The 21260-nt window shown below is 44.3% G+C and overlaps 1 protein-coding gene across 7 annotated transcripts in view; it reads right to left on the bottom strand.

Moving 5' to 3' along the window:
- The window catches only part of SMARCD3 (SWI/SNF related, matrix associated, actin dependent regulator of chromatin, subfamily d, member 3), a 90362-nt gene that overhangs the window by 50254 nt on the left and 18848 nt on the right, over nucleotides 1-21260 (bottom strand). Inside the window, exon 1 of one of the 7 annotated variants that reach the window (XM_065667128.1) lies at nucleotides 7875-8103. The exons of 3 other annotated variants lie outside the window; for them this stretch is intronic. In XM_065667128.1, coding sequence (XP_065523200.1) covers nucleotides 7875-7952 — 78 coding nt within the window. In that variant the 5' untranslated portion in view covers nucleotides 7953-8103. Of the gene's footprint in view, nucleotides 1-2826; nucleotides 2850-6929; nucleotides 7004-7434; nucleotides 7522-7874; nucleotides 8104-21260 lie in introns of those variants that run through there. 3 more of the 7 variants (XM_065667136.1, XM_065667135.1, XM_065667130.1) reach the window with 3 other exon arrangements.

Below are 21260 nucleotides of genomic sequence, written 5' to 3'. Positions count from 1 at the left end.
TCACCCACAGAAGAAATGTAACTTACTGCACAATTACCATCTCCCTGCTGCAAGCCCACCAGACTTCAAGATACAAAAATGTTTTCTCTATGTAAACTTGTAAAAGGAGAACACACAAGCAGTACCTTACGTATCTAAAAGCTTATTTTGCTCTCTAACACACGTGCAAGACAAGGCAGTGACAGATAATACACTGAATTTTTCACAATATTGACATAAAAAAAAAAAAAGAAGTCTTCATACGAAAGAGTACTTCACTACCATTATGTCTTTTGAAAGAAATATTGGAGCTGCACCTATCTAGGGGTTAGGATCTGTCTCTCCCCTCTTCTCAGAGGGATGCAATCTGTCCTGAACAAGTGTCTTCCATGGTAAGGGCTGCAGTGCAAAACAACACTGACACATCCTCCTTCCAAGGAAATCGTTTACCCTAGACACCTCTACCTGACCCAACTGTTCTTACCCACAGACCTAACCACTTTTTTTCCTGCATTGACTCCATACACATAGACTCTGCAGTACTTCAAAGACTTTAATGGACAGAGGGCAAAACCACTGTGGGCATAGGAAATGAGGAAGATCACAGTTATGTCCCCCGCTGAAGGGACCACTCTCACAGCTCTGAGAGGATGAAGAGTAGAGCAGAGCTGCCTGCAGAGCAAAGACAAAGGGTACAGCACTTAGAGCCAGGGGGCTGGAACTAGATGATCTTCAAGGTCCTTTCCAACCCTAACCCTCCTGTGATTCTGTGAAAGGCACACAACCAGTATTCCATGCTTGCATACGAGTCCCTAAGAGTTCTGCTGACTGCCTGCATTACTGCACACAGTCTACCACTGCCCCTGACTACACCCTTCCAAAACTAAGCACACTGTCAGTGCCACAAGCATACCACCTCCCTCCCCAACAACTGCTGCCAAGTCCCTATCGCTAACCTTCTACTGCCCAGTTTCCAAAGCCCCACATCTGGCTTTTCTGCTTTCTTCCCTGCCTGAACCTTCTATCACATCAGATGACAGTTTCTTTCCACTTTGGCGTTCTTCAAGTGAACTTCACCTCCCTGGTGGCAGAAATGAGACAGCACTGGAGTGGTGCTTTTCTATGTATTTCTGCTGCAGTCTTTTCTCCAGGGACATCAACATCATAGTGACCAAAATGCTGAAGCAGAAAAAAGAAGGGCTCCTGTCTGGACATACCAGACAGAGGAAAATAACCTGGAGAACTGACAGGTGAAAATGTCAAGAAAAGAAAAGCAAAACTACCTACAAGATCTTTAGAAAGAGACTGAACAGAGAGCAGGAAGTCACTGCAATGGCATGTAGCATTGAGCTGCACCTACAGCAATTTCTTCTTCTGAAAGACTGAGACTTTATCCATGTTTGTACTACACAGGACTCTGATGGCATGCAGTGAAAAGCCATGGGCTTCTTGTTAACAGAGCAACTGGCAGATTTTGAGAACAACAATAATTACCAAGTATACAAACAGCGTATTTTTTTAACTAAAAATAGAAGCTACCTTGGCTAGACAATATATCCTGCCAAGGCATTACAGCAGCTCCTGATTTCCATAGGGCATAAGCAAAAGCAAGGGGAGGTGCCAGATGCGGTCTGGAGGTACAAATGGGTCACTATAAGTATCTGAAACAGCTAAGAAATTCAGACTAGACTGATGCTTCCTGATAGCAACAGGTTTCTGACTGCACAAATGGTTTCCCAGACAGCTCCTCTCCTCTCCTCTAACTGCAGATGTTACTTCATATGAATTCCCTTTTTAAAATCTATGAATCTTACAGAGATTTAGTAAGGAGAAACATCAGTATTGCAATTCTTTTAGCTTGTCTGCCATATTCATCTTCCTCCATTTCTCAAAAGCTTTCACATCCTGGAATAAAGGTCCAAGTGCTACAGGTTCCACTCAACTTTAAATAATGTTCACAAAAATCCAAAAATCTTTAACTTAAAACCCATCACATTTACAGAAATTGCAACTTGAGAAGAAGTTTCTATTTCATATATGTCCATTCACGGCTCAGAATAATCAGACATCAAACTGCAAATGAAGCACTTGTATGCATCCAAGAAAGAAAAACAAAACTATCTTTGGAACGGAAAGTAACAAGTCCTATATACCATCAAGTTCCATCAGCTTGCTCATTGTAATAGATCTGATTACATCCACTACTGTGATGATACGATGAATAAAAAGGATTTTGTGTGAAGAACCATCAGAACACACCTTTTCACTCTGTAAAAAGGAATGCTTCGACAAGGGAGAAGTAACAGAGCTCTCCAACAGCATGAGTATCATGGAAAGAGAGGAGACTGATCAAGAGCTTGCAGTCTCTTCCCTGACAAGAATTAGCAGTTGGCAGGACCAATGACTTCCTTATACAAGATAAGCTGCAAAAATTCCTGACACAAAACCCTGTGAATGCTAAAAGTTTATATGGGTTCAGGAAGACATCAGTGGACATTTTATCATGGATAAAATCCATGCAGAGATACCACGCGCAGAGGGCGGCTCTGCGTCAGAAAGCTCCAGAGCTACAAAATGCTAAGTATTGAGATCAAGCATCACTACGTTTTCGCATTGTTCCCATACTTCCATGCAGTCTTCTGCTGTTTCCTGCAACTGAGTACACTGGGCTAAACGATCCAGTGTGACTGTTTTCATATTCCTACAGTATTTCTTAAAAAAAAAACCAAAAACAAACAACTAAACAAACAAGGAAAAAAAAGAAAAAACCCACCAAAACCAACAAAAACAGAAGAGCAATTCAAACCTTTCATAGATCAATTAGATCGATTACATCTATGCACTTACATTCATCAGCAAATCCAAGATTTCTCAATGAGCAGCTCAAATTTGTTTAACAGGCAATACTGCACAAAATCACATTGATCTCTACAGAAGGCCTAGCTATAACTAATAAAACTAATACAATTTTCTTTTAATTGTGTGTGAACTTTTCTGTATTTGCTAGCCTGGAGTTAGTCCAGCGCTAGGAAAGGACAAACCTGCCATTTCTGTTCGTACCTTACTTACATGGCTGAATACTGTATGATGTTTTCACCCTACCAGTCTTCTGCAAATACCCACCAAATCAAGTTTCTTCACTGCGGTAAGGTCCCTTGATTTCTCCAAGCTGTCCTACACTTACCCCAAACATCTCCTTGTTTAACAAACCAGGGAAATGCATATGCAACAAACCAGTGATTCCATTCCAGGACCTGTGCCCTGACAATGTCCCAGCACAGAGAACCATGCAGACAGCCCTGTATTATGGAAGTGGAACAAACTTTCCAAAAATGACAGTTCACGAGGCTCTTTTCTAGCCTTTCTAGTGTTAGCTGATTTATGCTCTGACAAGACAGTATTTATATCCATGGTAATATAAAAATTAGTGGGATATTCTTCATTAATAAAGTTCTACTTTTTTCAAACCTAGTATTCTCCCCACCTCACCACTTCTACTAGCGACCTCTACAAGCTGATGACTGGCTGGAAGAAACAGTAACTTTTATCCACTTAAAACAGATGGCCATTCTAATAAAATAAATAATTTTTTATAATATAGTGAAATGTAAGTCCACAAGATCATACAGTCCTTCCTCAAGTACCACCAGTACCTCCGTTTACTTCTTTAACCAATGCCAAGAGCCTCCAGTGACAGAGATTTTACAACTTTCCTAATCAATCTCCATCCTTAGCTATTATAAGTAGAAAAAAAACAAAACAACTCTCTTATTCCTGAAGCCTTCACAGGCCTCCCACTACTACTGTCCTCTGAGTTACCCCTCTTCTTCCTCGTTTGTTATGCAGACAACCAAAATCAGAAAAACATTCTTGTAAGTATATGACACGGATTTACAGTTGCTTCTGTATTATTCTCTGCCCCATCTCTTAATAAGACTAACTTGCTTTCTTAGGAGCAGTGGCTACACATTAGGCAGTTCACAGTGTCATCCAAGTCTTGCTCCTGAATGGTCATAGTTCATTTAAAACCCAGCAATGCAGGAGGAGATTCAAAACTTGTTTATGTAATTCACTGCTCATCCCCTTTTCCAAGTTGCTCATAAATCTATCAGATACTCTGTACATCTCCGGGGCACCACACCTGTTTCTCTGTCTCTTAACATTGGCAACAAGTTATTTATCACTCTATTAAATATTTATTTACATGACGGCATGCTTTGAGACCTTTCTTTCACTGTACTTGAAATTATAACACTGTTTCTGTACTTGTCATAAAATTCTATTACTGGATTTGAGAGGTAGGTAACCAGACAAAAAGAAGACTGAGGATAAGCAAGGGAGTCACATAAGCGATACACAGGTTTGTATAAATTAGCAGTCTTGAATGCGTAACTAATAGTAAACTGTAGAGATTGGCAGGAACTATCACAAGAAACACATATTAGCAGAAAATAAATATGGATGAGGACTTGTATTAACAAGAAGAGCTTCCTAAGCAAAGCGCAGAGGACAAAGAACAGATCGCTATGGGAAAAAGGTCATCTGAACTGACAGCAGGTATATTGTAAATACAGATATGACTTGATAGTTAAGAAAGGGACATAGACTTCTACAGGCGTATCTTTTGTATAAAAGGCAAGAAGATTGGTTTTGGAAGGAAGCTAAAGTGGGAACAGAAAAAGGACACAAAAGGAGATTTAAAAGGTCAGAACAACAGGACAAGAAAACGAACCTCTCAGCAGCTTCTTGTGTGAAGATGACACAGGCAAGGTCGACAGTACAAGGCACCAAAGAGAAGGCTGCTGCAAGTGAGTCACAAAGGACAAATGTCTGGACAAGAGCTTTAGCACAATCTGCACCATAGACCTTCTCAAGGCTATATCAAGGCTATATGGGAAGATACCTGTTTGAGTAAGAAAAATTAAGAAAAAAAATGGGGGGGGGGGGGGGGGGGGAGGGGGATAGAGGAAGACAAAGATGACATCCGTTGAAGGGATACAGCCAGCAGAGAGGCCTGTGTTACGGTCTAAAGGATAGAAGAAACCAAGAAAAGGAACAGCCTGCAGGAAGACTAAAAACTTGGTCTGGGTCAACAAAATTTAAGGCAACAGCTGGACACCCACAGGAAGATGTCATAAAGACAGCCTGAAATGTACTAGTGGACAGTAGAAAATGCATCAGTAAAGAGATAAAATGCATCAGTAAAGAGATAAATCAACCTAAGTGTGGTGATTAAAGCCGTATTAATCCACAAAAGTGCTAGAAACAGAGAAGACAGGAACAACAACAACAAAAAAAAAAAAAAGGACAAAGTCAGGGATGAGGCCTTTGGGAAAGAAAACAAAAATAATAAAAATTACCTCTTCCCACAAAACAAATGTGCAAGATCCTGATCAAACAGAAGTAAAATAATTATAAAAACAAATAACTGAAACAACTCTTTTTTAAAAGAAGAACTGCTAACCAGCGGTGTACCAAACTATCAAGAACTCCAGCAGAATGAGAATGAAGTATTGCACTTGAGATTTTTAACCACTAAGAGATTTCACCTTTCAAAGGTTATCTTACTTGACTGGGACAAAAAGGGAAGAAGACATCTCCTAAGCTGCCCATATGGTAAAGAACAAAGGCAAGATCAGGTGCACAAGAGCAAAGGGCGAAGTGACCTTAGCAAAGGAACGTATGTTTCCAGAAAGATCAAGTGAATCCAAAAGCTAACTGCCCTTGGGAAATACTGCAAAATTATCCTGTTCATTAAAGTGTTCACATAGCAAAAAATTTTCTCACAACTTTCTACCTCTATTTACCTCTCCCCCTTTTTATTGGGGGGGGACACACGACACGACACACAGAAGAAGCCTGCAATAACCAACTCAAATAATGTTATCATGGATAAAATTTAAAAAAAGGTAATTTTAAGAGGAGATCTTCCCCTAGAATTAGAGCAGAAACTGACTCCAAGGAATTCCAGTAAAGTTCACTATGTAACTTGATTTTTCAAGGAATTAATTCAGATGCTGACACACTGTGGATGGTAATAAAACTCAATAGCCAGCCATATGTAAACTCAAGGTAATGGCTGCGATGGCACATGGTCTTATTTGGTAGGATACAGGCCTGGAGACATAAAATGAAGTCATTATTTTTTTTTACCTTTTTTAAGGAATGGAAGACTGACTATCCCCACCTGTGTTTTGATCAAAATGAACCTGAGATGAGGAAGAAACTAAAGGAAGGAACAAACAAGGAAGAAAAAAACAAGGTCATCATGGAAGAAAGGAATGGGTCATATAGGAGGTGCTCAGGCAACAGAATAACAGACAAGAAGCTACAGCCTCGCTGACAAGCAGAGGGAAGATGGCAAACAAATGCAGATATTCCAGGCAAATGCAGATATTCAAGTAAGATGCCACTAGTGGCAAAACTCCCAGGGCAGAAAAGGCAGACTATTCAGCATCCAAATAAGCAATGGAAATGAGTTCTGCTATATTCATTCTGGTATAAGTTAAAAATTCCCACGTTGAAGAGACTAGCATCCTGCTTTCACATGAAGTCCATCTAGGCACATTCACATAACTTTTTGCCACTCTTTTTGATCCTAAAGGAAGACAACTGGTGTGCAAATGCCAACAGAAACCTTGGAAAAGGCAAAAGCACCCTATTTGCCCACCCCTCCCACCTTACCTACGGTTCTGCCCAGCTACAGCCATCCTTAGCCAGGCTACCTGAATGAACCCACACACCCAAAACAAAACCACTGCTACAGACCTGCACACTTGATCCTCAGTCATCCTTGTACATCTGCCAACCTCACATCAGACTGCTTCTGTACACTGGCACCACATCACCTGTTCACTGCTCTCACAAACACAGAATGCCACCTGAAGTCCTTAGCCTCACAAACCCCACCATTTTCAGGATCTGCAGGACACATGCTAGCTCCTACACACCTGGAATAAGGCCGAATTATGGAGACAATCCAGGAGCCTGCTGTGAGCTCCACAGATTTCTATGATCTCTGCAAAAGAACCACCACCTGACGTCTTCAAAAAGGTGTCACAGGAGGTGGCAGAATCTTCAAGAATGGCAGATTCTTCAAGAGAGAAAGCATTTAGGATACTATCAGCATCCAAACATCTGCACCCCTTGGGGCTCTTTAAGAGTCTTATTTTTGTTAAATGTGTATCAATGTAAGAAATCCATATGTTATAAATGGTGACTGCCCTCAATCACTAGAGTCATTTAAAGAACATCATTTCCAATGGCAGCAAAACAGGGTTAGCATTTCCCCTTAAATGGAGATGGAAGACCTGATTCTTAAACAAAAGCTGGAAAAAATTTAAAGACCTTAAGGATTGCTTTAATTAAGCATGGTACCCTGAAATTCTCTTGTGGATGAGTTCTCATACTGTTACAGATCTACAGAGCTAATCTCTCCAAGCCCCTGAAAGTCACCTGTTAAGTAGCCAGAGGATACATAAGAGCCAAGACTGGAGACAAGACCGAGAGGCAGTACCACAAGACTTCATCAGGCTTTCATCAGAATTGCTTCTCAAAACACAAGTTTGATTACAGAACAAAGTGTCCTACAAGCCCATTTGGGTCAGATCCAGTGCAGATTCTGCACCATGATCAGACTGAAAAGCACGCTATTCACCCATTCATGGAGAATCAAAGCAAAAATCACAGCACACATCCCCCCAGACACAAGCCTATATTATCAATGAATCCGTGCATATTCTGGGGGCTTTACAGACCCCAGTGCTCTCCTGGCAAGGCAGTTAGCAGCGCCCCAGGAGCACACTGCAGGAGCCGATCCAGCCCAGCACAGAGCCTCCAGTTTCCAATCATCCCTCTATTCAGAGCCAGCCAGCTCACTAACTTTCCCGACTCACCACCCCATGGACCAGAAACTCAAAAAGTTTGCTTTTCGTAGCTTTGCGAGCCCCTCCTGTAACTTCGTCTGTAGCCATCAGGGTCTGCTCAGCCTCTCTCACTCTCTCTCTTCCTCTTTCTTTCCCTTTTCTGCCTTTTTCTCCAACTCTCCCCTCTGAGTCCTGCTGGGCTCTCACACTTCTAATAGCACGGAGTGGGGAGGGGGCCCCTTCAGGGCCTTCCTGACGGCCCACTCGAGCTAAGCCTCAGCTGCTGCATTCCTCCACTGATAAGCCAGAAATAGTTTGTGCTGCCGGGTTCTGTGTGTTTACTCTGCAGGGACAGAAAATCCAGCTTTTTAAACCTCTCTGTCCAAACAGCAGAGATAAGCAGGAGGCGAACTGAAAACATGCCTCAGCTTTTCCACAGCAGTGCTGCAGCCTCTCCTCCTCTGCACCAGAAGATGGTAAATTCTGGGGCAAGGGGGAAGGGGGAGGGGGCAACTTCAGCAATGGCACAGAACTCAGTACCTCACAGGGAGTGTTTTCCCATTAGAAAATGCAAGCAGGCGAGCAGTGAGAAACAATGGTTTTCCCTTGCTCCCACTGCTCCTCCTGCACTGCATTTCCAGGCCTTTTCCCTAGGGACCTGGCAAGGCAGCACACAGAAACATTCACTGGCAGCATTTCCAGCATGTGAGGCTGAGAACTAACCCCTTTGGACAAGAGAGAGGAACAGCGGGAGGCTGAAAGCTGGGAACAGGGAGAGACAGCGTGCGAGAGCCAGGGCAAAGAAAGAGTGTGCGAGCAGCGGCAGGAAGGGGGCGGGGGGCAGCATGGCGACCACAGCGCCTGACTTGCTTCCATGCTCCCAGCCATCCACAGCCTCCCCCAGGGGTGACTGGGCTCGGGGTGCAATGCGAGCGTTCCATTAGAGACCCCAGGTGACTGACAGGGGCAGAGGAATGATTAACACCGCAGCTGCTGCGAGGCATCACAGCTTGCTGCTTATCACACAAAGCCCTGCACAACGATGCATGTGTTGTCCCAGGATGCTGCTGGAAATGGGGAGCCCACCTGCCACCCCGGGAAAGGGGACAGAAAGCAGCAGACCGTTCCCTCTGTATTCCCCTGCTGCTACAGCGACCCTGGAAGGACACGGGCCAGTGCAGCTGCCGGGTGCTGGCAGCACGGCAGCCATTCTGCAAGCAGCAGTACTGGCTCCTCCATCATGGCAGAGCAGGCAACGGTGGCCTGGGGCACCGAACTGCGACAGCTCCCTGTGAGTCTGCGGCATGTGAGGGGCTGATGTTTCTCTCTCTGCCTAACATAGCAATAGCTGAGATGTTGCCAGGTTACGAGAGGGGTTTATTCTATTCCTCTGCTTGAAATTCTTGTCTAGGGGCTGTGAATTTTCTGGCAAGGCTGCCAACAGAAGAGAATCAGATCTGAAACAAGTAAATTTCTGCCCTCAACCAGTAATAAAAACAAGCACAGAACAGGTATTGCCTCAGCCGTGAGGCAGTGAAGAGCAAGCCATGGAGATCACACGGCCATTAGCACATGGGGATGAAGGAAACAACCTCCACTGATTTTTAGGGTGACTCCAATCGAAGTGCTACAGTGTGACAACAGCCATAGAAATCACGGAGGTTCTGCGAGGGGGAGACACTCTTACCAGTTCCTATTCTCCCCCTCAGCCCTTCAGAAGGAATATGCCAAGCAAAGTGGTATGGCCTTATTCAGTACCTAAACTACTCCTGAGGTTCTAACTGGAACTAAACATACATGTAAACTGGAACTGCTACACATCTCATGGATTTGGTAGTACTAACAGTTAATCTTAAAAACGATTCTATCTGTTAGGATGCCTGACAAGGTGGCAGTGGGCCGGTATCTGCAGTATTTTATAGACCCCAGAAGCACTCAGAAACGCTGGCTCCCATCTTGTGCAGCCTTTCCCCTACTCCCAGCAAGACGACGTGCCTTTCCTTTAGCGGCCGCAGACTGCTGCCTCCTGCACTTGCCGGAGAAGCTCCAGCTCTCCCTGCAGTGGAACTGCTGACACGGGCCCATGCAGGTGTTGCTACTCCCGTTCGTTAAGGGCAGCCACCCGCAGTGTATTTAACGGCACACACGGGGAAGTGGCGGAACGCTGGAGCCCACCGGGGCCGGCTGCAGAAGTAAGCAGTCCCACGTCCTCCGCCCGCCAGCGCCGCCCGGTCCGCGGGGCGCCCGCAACTCGGGTGCTAAGCGCACGGGAGGGCCGCCCCCCGGCGCCGCGGAGTGGGAAGGGGCCGAAGCGGCGGGGCGCGGCTGCAGGCTGCGGCGCGGCGCGCAGTCCCCCCTCGCGTCCCCCCGCGCTCCTCCGCCAGCACCATCGGCACCGAATGGCAACGGCGCGCCCGGCACGGGCAGGGCGTGCGCCACCGTGGTCCCAGGCGCGCCGCTGGCGGGCAGGCGGGCGGAGGAAAGGCCGAGCCGCGCGCCCCGGGCCGGGTCAGGCCAGGCCAAGCCAAGCCAAGCCAAGCCGAACCGAAGCGGGCCGCCCGCAGGTCCCCGCGGGCCCCGATCGCGGCGGCGCGCATGCCCGGCGCGGCTCCCGTGAAGGTCAGCCGTGGCCTAGCGGGGGACGCGCGGGCGGGGACGGCCGGACGCGCGGGAGGGAGCGGCCTTAACCCCTTCGGCGCCGCGCCCGGGGAGGAGGGGGGCGGGGGGACACACCACTGTGAGCCGCTGTCCCGGGGACCGCGTGCAGGGCAAGGCGCGGGCGGCGCGGCTCGGAGTAGGGCGGCCAAGCCGGTGTCGCGTTGCGGGCCGGAGCGGCTCCGCCTGTCCGCGCTCTCGGCGGGGCCGGAGTTCGGTAACGCGGGCATCGGCCGGGCTGGGCCGCGGGACTTCCCGAACGGCAGACAAAGCAGAACCGCGCACCCGGCAGGGGTTGTGCGGCTCCAGTGACAGCGGCAGCCAGACATCTGGGGAGGACACCCCGCCGGCGCCGGCCGCACGCCCGCCCGGCGGCCCATCCGTCGCTGCGGTCGGTACCGCCCCGCCGGCACGGTGAGGGCACGGCGGTGGGGCTGAGGCTGGTTCATTGTTCTGAGCCGTTACGGATGGAGTAAAAGGCCTCTGCTGCGCCCATCAACAGCCGCTGCATTACTGCGTTCTGGAGAAGGGAGGATAGAGCACGGAGTGTTGCTGAATTTCCGTTTAGTGCCATGCAATACGTATTGCATTCTATCTGGATGCTCTAACAGGTTTAATATAAAGAGATTTCCTCAAAAGCATCGAATTACAAGGTCAGACACTCGAAAATTAAGGAATGGCAGACACACTGTAGCCATATACAGAGTAAAAGTAAAAAAAAAAAGGAATAAAATCATGTAATTTTAAAACTCAGTTCTTACTTAGTACGATTGTAGGTCTCTAGGTACTCAAGAAATCAGGAGAAGTAGCTCTTTTGTTTTGCAAATGAAAAATGAGGTACAAGTAGATGGAAGTGACTTGAAGCATCCCCTAGTTGAGAATGAGACCTGTGTCCTGTGATTCTCCCACTCGCCACAACACTGTTCAAGGAAAATGTCCAATGCATTTACACAAAAGGGTGAAGGTTACAGTGAAGGAATGTCTTCTCCCAAATTAAGAGAAAAATCATGTATTTTATTTTGCTTCTATTTTCCCTATATGTTTTTTCTACATTTAAGACAACAAAGCTGGTGAAGAGCCTTAAGCCCAAGTCTTGTGAGGAACAGCTGAGGGAACTGGGGTTGTTTAGGAGCAGAGAAGGCTCAGGGGGACCTTACTGCTCTCTACAGCTACCTGAAAGGAGGATGGAGTGAGGAGGTGGCTAGTCTCTTCTCCCAAGGATGGAACAAGAGGAAACAACCTCAGGCTGTACCCGGAGAGGTTTAGACTGGATATTTGGAAAAATTTCTTCACTGAACAGGTAGTTAAGCATTGGACAGCCTGACCAGGGAAGTGGTGGAGTCACTGCCCCTGGAAGTGCTCAACAAACACGTAGACAAGCCCCTCAGTGACACGGTTTAGTGGTGGACTTGGCAGTCCTGGGGTAACGGTTGGACTTGATGATCTTAAAGGTCTTTTCCAACCCAGTAGATTCTATATGTTTTTTTCATAAAAGCTTAGAAAATAAGTGTCTGTGCCTGGCTCAACCCTAGTCTTCCACAATGGCTACAAGTATCCTGGCAGCTCCCAGCCATTCTGGTCAGATGTCAGTGCCACAAGGCGTTCAGTAATGCGTGTGCTCCTCTACTAGGCCCTGGAGGCTGGCACACTCTGGGAGGCCTCCATTCATACCCCCACAACTCCCTTCATGCTCACTCCAGGTTATTCCTAGCCTGTTTTGTTCCAAGGGAAGGATGACATTGTGCCTCCTTACCTCTCCAGACCACCTTTCCTCACACAAGTTTGTGTGGTTTGTGTTTACTTCTGGGCTATTTTTTGCACTTTTAAGATGGTTAAACTAAGATGGTCAAGTTAGAGAAGATAAGAACCAAGTTGTCTGGGGGAGATACATTGGCAGCTGCTTTCAGGTTTTTGAGCTGCAGGTAATTCAAGAAGTACAGGAAGGTGCTGATTGCCTTAAAGAGGCATGGTTTCTGTCATCTAGTTTTCAATGAAGTCAGGAGTGCTCTGTTCACTGACACTCAAAATATTCTCAGCAGTTTTGGAAGTGATGCAATACGGCATAGAAAACATACTAAAAAACAGACAAAATATCCCAAGATTGAGGTTCTGTTTATTCTACAGAAATGCCCACGTGTTTCTGAGTTCAGAATGATTCAATATTAACAATACTTATAATGAGCTAGAAAACATGCTTATTAAAATTTCCTAGCAACATATGGTTTGGAAAGTTTACAGGTATGCTAGGAGAGATGATTTAAATCCTAAGAAACTGGAGATATAGTTGAAAAACAGGACATAATTCAATTAGAAATAGTGCAAGCTTCCACATTAAGATAGAAATCAACTATAAACAGAAGACTGAGAACTGGCTTAAGAGTTGGTGGGGTTTAGAGTGGGTTTTTTGTTTGCTTTCAGAGAAAATGTTTGGGTATGCAATAGATCATAAGCTGAATGTGAGTTAACAGTGCTACAGTGACACAAAATAAGCAGGAAAAAAAGAACCCAGAAGAGCAGTACCTGAATGCTGCCCCACTTCTCGCATCCCCTTGGTGGCAGCAGAAGCAGTGGCAATGATACTCTACATTATTCTTTTTCTCTTCCTTATTTTGTCTCTGCTTCTTCCCCATCCCTTGTCCTCTCCAGGACACAAGCAGTCCCAGCTCACCATTTCCCCAAGGCTGCAAAACTTAATTTTCCAGTATTCCTGAAGAACCCTTCCAAAGTAATTCTTCTGTTGTGTTATGAACTGTTAATGCTTCAACCAGACTGTCCTTTGCAGTCTGGGTCTCTGTGCATCAGAGAAAATATGTGCGAGAGAAATCGAGATGGTTGTGGGGAGAACAGTAAGTGTGACAAGAACCGTAAAGCCCCAAAAGAGAAAATAACAGTCCAGATATCCAAAAAGGCTGCTGCAAATACAGGGAAGAGCTGTTCCCCATACACACAGTACAAGAAATAATAAATTTAAATTTCTCCCAGGAAGATTTACGTTAGATATTAGGGAAGAGTACAGCAGTAAAAATAGAGATGTTCTGGGATAGTCTGTCCAGCAGGGATGGGAATCTCCATCACTGAAGGTCTTTACAAGAACAAGTTAGACAAGCATCTGTCCAGAGTGACATAGGCAGTATAGATTCCAACTTGGGGCAGGACAAGGGACTAGCTGATTCCCAGGGATTCCTTCTGCCTTATTTCTGAAGACAAAGATAAATAAGCCTTTTTTCTATCCAGGGTGGTTTTCCCTGACAGATTCCACAGATCTGATGCAAACAAGTTCAAGCCAATCAAAAAGGGTCCGTTTTGGGTTTGTTTTTTTTCATTTTGGAAAAAAATCCAGATCTGATTGCTTCAACAGTGTAAGAATAAGGAATCTGCATATGCACACTGCTGCCATTTATCCTTTGTGACTTCCAAAGTATATATAGTCTCATATATATATATATATATTCTCATATATATAGACTCATATATATGTCTCATAGACCTGCCTTTTTGTTAGGCCTTCCTACTGTTATTAAAAATCTATCTTCAGTGAAGAATTACCATAAGCAATTCATAGCACACATAAAGAAAGAAGACTTGAAATAAAGAATAAATGAAGGCAAAGAAAAGCATTTGTCTCTGTCTCCAGAGGTTCCAAACATTATTGTGCAAAGGTAGAGAGATAATTACAAACTTACCTCCTGGTTATTTTAAAATTAAAGGCAACAGCAGGGATGAAAAGATAGAGAAAAAGATATTAAATACTACAGGATGCAAAATAAGTCATCACTATTATCATGGTATCAATCATACTTTCATTTTACAAACGCTGCACAATTCTGTGTGACCTCATAGTAAGCTATCTAGCCTTACTTATGATTTCTCCACTATTCCATCCTCACCAAACCCACTTTCTGCACCTTGTCCAGTAACATCTGTGCATGGCTTCTCACATCTTCTTAGCAAAGAAGCAGAGTGCTACAGGTAGCAGTCCACAACACTCATTTTCTAGCCAAGGGCCAAAGCAGAGCTGCAAAGCATGAGAAGTTAGTAGGAAGATTTTGGGCCTGGAAGTAGAATAGAGAAAATATGATACTGTGTTTGGAGTAGGGACTTCTGTTTCTCAAAAGTGAAGGAAATAGAGGAATTCTTAGTGGGGAATTATGGGGAAACAGAGAAAAAGATAACTACCCTCAAACCTACTGCCCCGTAGTCCAAAAAGTTTAAGTATCTTCATGATGCTTGGTGGTTAGAATGATGGCTTTGGGGTGTGTTTGGTAAGAGCATCATAAAGATCATAAAGAGCTATCACTAACTGACAGAACACAGATGGGGCACTGCTGGGTCAGCAAGTCCACTGTTGTATAATCAATAGCAACCATATCATATGTAAGCCTTTTAGACATAAATTTATTGCACAGCACTTTAAACCTTGGTATTCCTATGGGGCAGCTGCTAAAACCCTGAGTACTTTGAATGGCTGAGTGTGTTCTTTCAGTATATCTGGCTATTCCCACTCATTCTTTTACCAACATTTCCCTTAATGGTTCTTCTTTATGTCTCAAGTTTATGTTTTGAAGCATTTAGATATAGCAGTCATACCCACTCTCTCTCCTTTTGTCAGACTAAACAAGTGAAACTTATTTGCGCTCTTAAAACTGTGTGCCCATTTCTCATGATTCATCAGTCTTTCCGTATCAGTCCCAGTTAACCTATCTAGAACAAGAGGAAACAGAACTGTATCAATAGTCTCCAGAAGGCCATGTACTCATGTGACATTAACACTTCTCTTTTCAGCAGAAATCTCTACCTATCTTTGCTGGTTTCATAACTGCCTACCCCAGTAGTATGGGACTGATACCCCCTATTCTCCTGCAAGTGTACTAATGTACTGGGCTGATTCTCTTTAATCACTACCATTAGATAAACCTCCAGCTTACAGTGCTAATTCCTGTTACAAGCCCCTAAGTGCATGACCATGCACTAAATTGTTATCAGATACTATCTACTTTCTGTTTGTGTAGTCTTCAGAATCATCCAGTTCTTTCCATACAACTTGTTCTCTTCTGCTTTAATGGACCTGTCTGTTTTGCATCATTAACAAATTTAATTACTACGCTTCCTATTTTTGTGCCATGCTCAAGTTCTTTCCTCTTTCAAAAATCATTCTTAGACCTTGCATGGACTTAGGATCAGACTAGTGCAACTGCCTAGAATATTCTTGCCCTTCTGTATTATAACAAAACCAACAGGATTTCCTATTTTTTTAATCAGGAAATACACTTTTAAGCCCATTTTGATTAATATTAATAATGCTAGGAATTACATCCTGTTCTCACTGAAAATAATTAGAAAAGTATCTGTAGTTCAAGCAAATCAATAACAAGTAAATACTGACTGAAGGATGTATTAATATGCAAAGCTACATAAGAACAGAGAAAGTCTTAGAAAGAACTAGGAGACTGGAAAAAGCATGTAACCAGAGAAGGAAAATGGCAGTCTTAGCGCAGACTAGTAAATCCACCTCCCATTTCAACTAAACTAGTAGAACAATTAATAGGTGAATACAACCACATCAGACTTTTGGAGCGCAATGAACTGAAAGCAGCTATACTGGTGAGCAAGAAAAAACTGCATTGCCAGACAAGCCCAAGTATCTTTTAAAATTGTTTTATTTGGCAGAATACTTACAAAAATTACAAACAGATTACCCCCCCAAAAAGTCAGTCTCAAATAGTACATAATTACAGCAAACATCAATGACTTTGGAAGATGGTAGCCAGTGGGAAATGGCAAATGTAACTTACATGCAATGTAGTAAAACATCTTTGTATATCTGAAATTCTTAACATGAAGATAATTTTTATGCAAGTGCCAGGAAAAATCAAAATTGCTTAAAGGTTATAAACAAAGATAAAAACAAGTGACGGGAAGGGGCTACTAAGGACTCCAAGTATGGTTTTCATATCTAGATTGTTTTACCATCTTCAAAGATCTAAAAGAGGGAAGTGAAAGACATGTAGATCAAAAATCCTCAAATGAGAGGCTTTTGGAGCAGTTTCCCAGCCAGTCAGGACAGAGGATAAAAACACAAATAAATCAAATGGGCCATTAGGCAGAAGATTTAGGCTGGAAAAACTCAAGCAGGTGGTGGAAGATAAACCGAGGTGAAAGATCTGTGCTATGTCTGTAACAGCAGGTAAGATGGTTTTCTAATCTCTTCAGTGTTCCATTTACCTAGCACATTTTTATATATATATATAAAATCACAGGAATACGGAAACACCAGGCACAGCAGCTCATGACACAGAGACACGATTACAGTACTCAGGCTTCAGCTGGACAATAGGCTTTAAATTGAGGCTCTTTTTGAGCAAGTGTTGCAAAAGTGGAAGATGTGTGGCTCCAGCACAGTACAGTGGTTTGTCTCCTCAATTCTCACCAGGGCACAGGCACAGCAGGCTGGCAGATTACAGCTTAGAGCAACAAGCTGCACTTGGCAGTGGAGTCATGAAGTTACGAAGTGTGCACAGTAACACACTGCATATGCTCCCAGAATGGAAGCCAGTCCAAATGACAAGGCACATAAAAGGTGGCACAAAGTCACTTGTCAAATGGGCTTCAAAACATATGTAGAAAAAACATAGGCAGAAGAGACATGAGTTGAATCATTATGGCATACAGCACTTTGCAAAATAAACAGAATTTACAGTGGTAAAACTCAAACAGCAGAAGGGTGTGTTTGTGTGTGAACTGTGAGAGGGTGAAGAGTTACATGTTGTTAGTTAGGTCATATTATCTGTCACATTTCTTCCCATTCTTGGTACTGGGTTGTTTCTAGGGCCTGAGAGTACAAGAGGTACCGATAAAAACAATGTAGTCTCTGGCCTTTACAGTTTACAAATTAAGTTAACAGATGGAAATAGAAGAGTGCAAGGGAACAGAGAGCACTAGGCATCCTGACAGGCAGTGGACTTGGCACACCAGCTGTCTAGCTACGCTTATTTTGAATAGCCACCAAATTCCTACTCCGTACACCCCATCCCTGGCACCTGTTTTCTGATCAAGTTATACCCAGACTGCAACTTGAAACCATAGAAACAACGTACTTGTGGAGGATTTTGACTAGTCTGTTCTCTCTTGGGAAATAAGTATGCTTCATTCTTCAAAGAGAGTCCCTAGCGCTTAGATGCTACAACCAAGCCAGTACATGTACATATGATACAATTAAGTATGCTTAAGTTGCTGTAAGTAAGATGCCAAATAATAAGGCGTAAGTCTCTATAAAGGCTAAATTGTTAGTCATAATGCTGAGATACCAAGAAAATTAGAAAATTATTTCTTTAAATTCCTTTAGTTAAGATCCTGGATATTAATCTGGAGTAGGGTATTCACCTGGTCTCAACAAGCAGAAACCAAACTTAAATTAGTGAAAAGTTTATGAATTACAGGGAGCAGAATAATTGCAAAAAAAATCCAACACAAAAAAAGCTTGTCATATTTCTGCTCTTTCTTTTGTCTACAACATAACTGGTTCATTTTCTACTGCATCTGATCTATATCAGCTCTTCTATTTAGCTGACTTTGTCTTAACAGCTACTTCTTTTTTTTTCCTCCAGTTTTTCACCTCCTTCTGCTATTTGAGTCAATCCTTCCTTTCCCCAGTCAAACTCCTGCCATTGCTCTCACCACAGCAATTCTGTCTTCTGATCTTGGCAAATACTTTTTTTTTTCTTTTTTAGTCCACTTGGAATGCTGCTGGCAAAAATTTGCTCTGAAACTGTCTAAAATTCCAAATACAGGAGTAAGAAAATGTCCACTTATTCTGCATCCCTCTGTTTTAACCATTTGCTGATTTTACCCCACCCTATGACAGCTTTGCCATGCATTTATGCATCTGTGAAGGCGGTGAGGCACAGGTTGCCCCGAGAAGCTATGGCTGCCCCATCCCTGGCAGTGTTCAAGGCCAGGTTGGATGGGGCTTGGAGCAACCTGGTCTGGTGGAAGGTGTCCCTGCCCATGGCAGGGGGTTGGAACTGGATGAGTTTTAAGGTCCCTTCCAACCCAAACCAGTCTGGCATTCTAGGATTTATCATGCCACTTAACTCCAGGATGTCTCGCCTCTTCCACACTGCTGCAAGAAGTCAACAGTCACAGTTCCTCATGAGAAATCATTTAGTCAAGAATCAGTTGAAGGCATACACCTTTCTCCTCATTGTGGCCTCATTTTAAGGCTTAGCACTTTCTTCCCTATTTTCCCCTTTATATGTTAACCTCGTTTACCTATCGAAGGACCAATTTTGTGAATCCTCTTGCCCGCTTACAGGACACAGTTCTCTGACATTTCAAACCAGACAAAGCCCTGAAGAACACCTTCAGAAAATAACTGTTCTGTCTGGCAGCTGGTTAAGAATGGACCACATATAACTAAAATAATTAGTAGTCTTTCAGCTTCTGATTCTACTGCAGTATCCCAAAATATAAATGGGCTTCCTGCAGCAAAGCATCCGAATGAGCAGGCATCAGTCAAGTGCTCATTCAGTCATTTGCTTTTGGCTAGAGGACAGAAGACACACTCTTTAAGACTTTACAAAGATGTGACATATTCTCTTGATTCTTATAGCAACGGTGCAGTATCTCCTCCTAGACTTACAGGCCACCTCTTTCTCCTCACAGAAAGCTGCACCATCATCTACACATTGCAAGTGCTGCTCTCTGTTTCCTTTCCCATCCCAAACATGCACCGAATTCTAAGGTAGTTGACAGCTTGCACACCTAGAGTGCTGTGATGGATGGATGCAAGCTCTTTAGGAAGGGTGGGGTTGGGAGGCGAGGAGGGGAGCTGCACTTTAGCTGAGAGTGCAGCTGGAATGCAGGGAGCTCCACCTTGGGATGGACAGTGAATCAGCTGAGAGCTTATGGGTCAGAATTAGCAGGCAGACCGACATGGGTAGCATTGTGGAGGGTATGTGCTACAGACCACCTGCTGAGGAACAGGCAGATGAGACCTCAGATAAGAGGAAAAAATCATCCTGTTTGCAAGCTGTGGTCCTCATAGGAAGCTTTAACCACCCCAATATCTACTAAAGGAGTAACAGAGCAGGGCACATGCAATCCAGGAGGCTTCTGGGGCATACTGAGGATGAATTCCTAACACAGGCGACTGTGGAGCAGAAAAGGAGAAGTGCTCTGCTGGACCTGATTCTTATTAATAAGGAAGAAATGGTCAGAAACGTGAAGGGCAGGGCAGCCTTGGCTGTATCACAAGATGGAGAATTTCAGAACGTGGAAGGATGGAGCAGGGTATAAAACAGGATCACAGCCCTAGACTTCAGAAGAGCAGACGCAGGGATCCACTTGGAAGAGTCTCGCAAGTTATGGCCTTGTAAAGGAGAGGGTTTTAGGATAGCTGGTTGATTTTCAAAGATCACCTCCTCCAGATTCAAGACTGGTTCAACGGCCAGGAAATCAAACAAAAGCAAGAGGAGGCCCACATGCATGAACAAGGAGCTCCTGGCTGAGGTCAAGCATTATAAGGAAGCATACAGTAGCAGAAGCAGGGACAGGTGACCAGGAGGAATGCAGAGACAGTGTCCAAGCATGCAGGAATGTAATTAGGATAACAAAAGGCCACCTGGAGTTGAATCTGGTGAGGAACATGAAGGGCAGACAGAAAAAGACATACAAAATGTAGGCTTACTGCTGAATGGGGAAGGGGACTTGCGGAGAAAGAACACAAGAAAGGCTGAAGTACTGAACGCCTTCTTTGTCTCCTTTACCAGATTCGCTGTCAGGAATCCCAGGCTCCTGAGACCAGTAAGGAAGTCTGGAGGCAAGGAAGACTTGACCTTGGTGGAGGAAGACAAGGTCAGGGAGCATTTAAATAAGCTGGACATACAGTAGTCCATGGGGCCTGGCAGGATATACCCACAAGTGCTATGGGAGCTAGCCAGTGTCACCTCTCAATTATCTGTGAAAACCCATGGAGATTGGGAGAGTTCTGGAAGACTGCAGGAAAGCAAATGTCACTTCTGTCTCCAAGAAGAGTTAAAACAGGGAACTGGGAAAATGCAGGTTGTTCAACCTCACCTCAATGAGAGGGATGGTAATGAAGCATACCTTCCTGGAAACCATTTCTAATAAATGAAGCACAAAAAGGTGACTGAGAGTAATCGGCATGAATATGTGAAGGAGAAATTGTACCCATGCACCAGGACATGCCTGGGGGTGACTGGCTGGAAATCAGCTTTGCAGAAAAAGACCAGGGATCCTGGTGAGCAATAAACTGAAGATGAGCCAGCAATGTTCTGTTGCAGCAAAGAAGGCCAGCAGCATCCTGAGCTGAATTAGGAGAACATTACCAGCAGTTCAAGAGAGGTGATCCTTCTCTACTTGCCACAGATAAGATCACATCTAGAGTGCTGTGTCCGGGCTGCCCAGTATGAGAAATACATGGACATACCAGAGTGAGTGCTCACAAGATGGTTAAGGGATTGGAGCATCTATCATGAGGCAAGGCCAAGAGAGCTGAGATTTTTTTAGCATGGAGATGAGAAGGCTCAGGAGGTATCTTATCGATGTGCATAAATACCTCACTGCAGGTTTTAAAGAAGGCAGAGCCAGAGTATTCTCTATGGCACCCCATGACAGGACCAGAGGCGAACAGCACAAAACAAAATAGAGGAAATTTCATTTACACACAAGAAAAGCTTTTCTACTCTGACCAGGTGAAGAGTTTTTCATTTAGAACAGGTTGCCCAGAGAACAACCTAACTC

The sequence above is a fragment of the Lathamus discolor genome, chromosome 2, assembly GCF_037157495.1.
Source record: "Lathamus discolor isolate bLatDis1 chromosome 2, bLatDis1.hap1, whole genome shotgun sequence".
Classification (NCBI taxonomy): Eukaryota; Metazoa; Chordata; class Aves; order Psittaciformes; family Psittacidae; genus Lathamus; species Lathamus discolor.
Note: the sequence above shows the minus strand (reverse complement) of the source record. Positions and strands in the feature narration are given on the sequence as shown.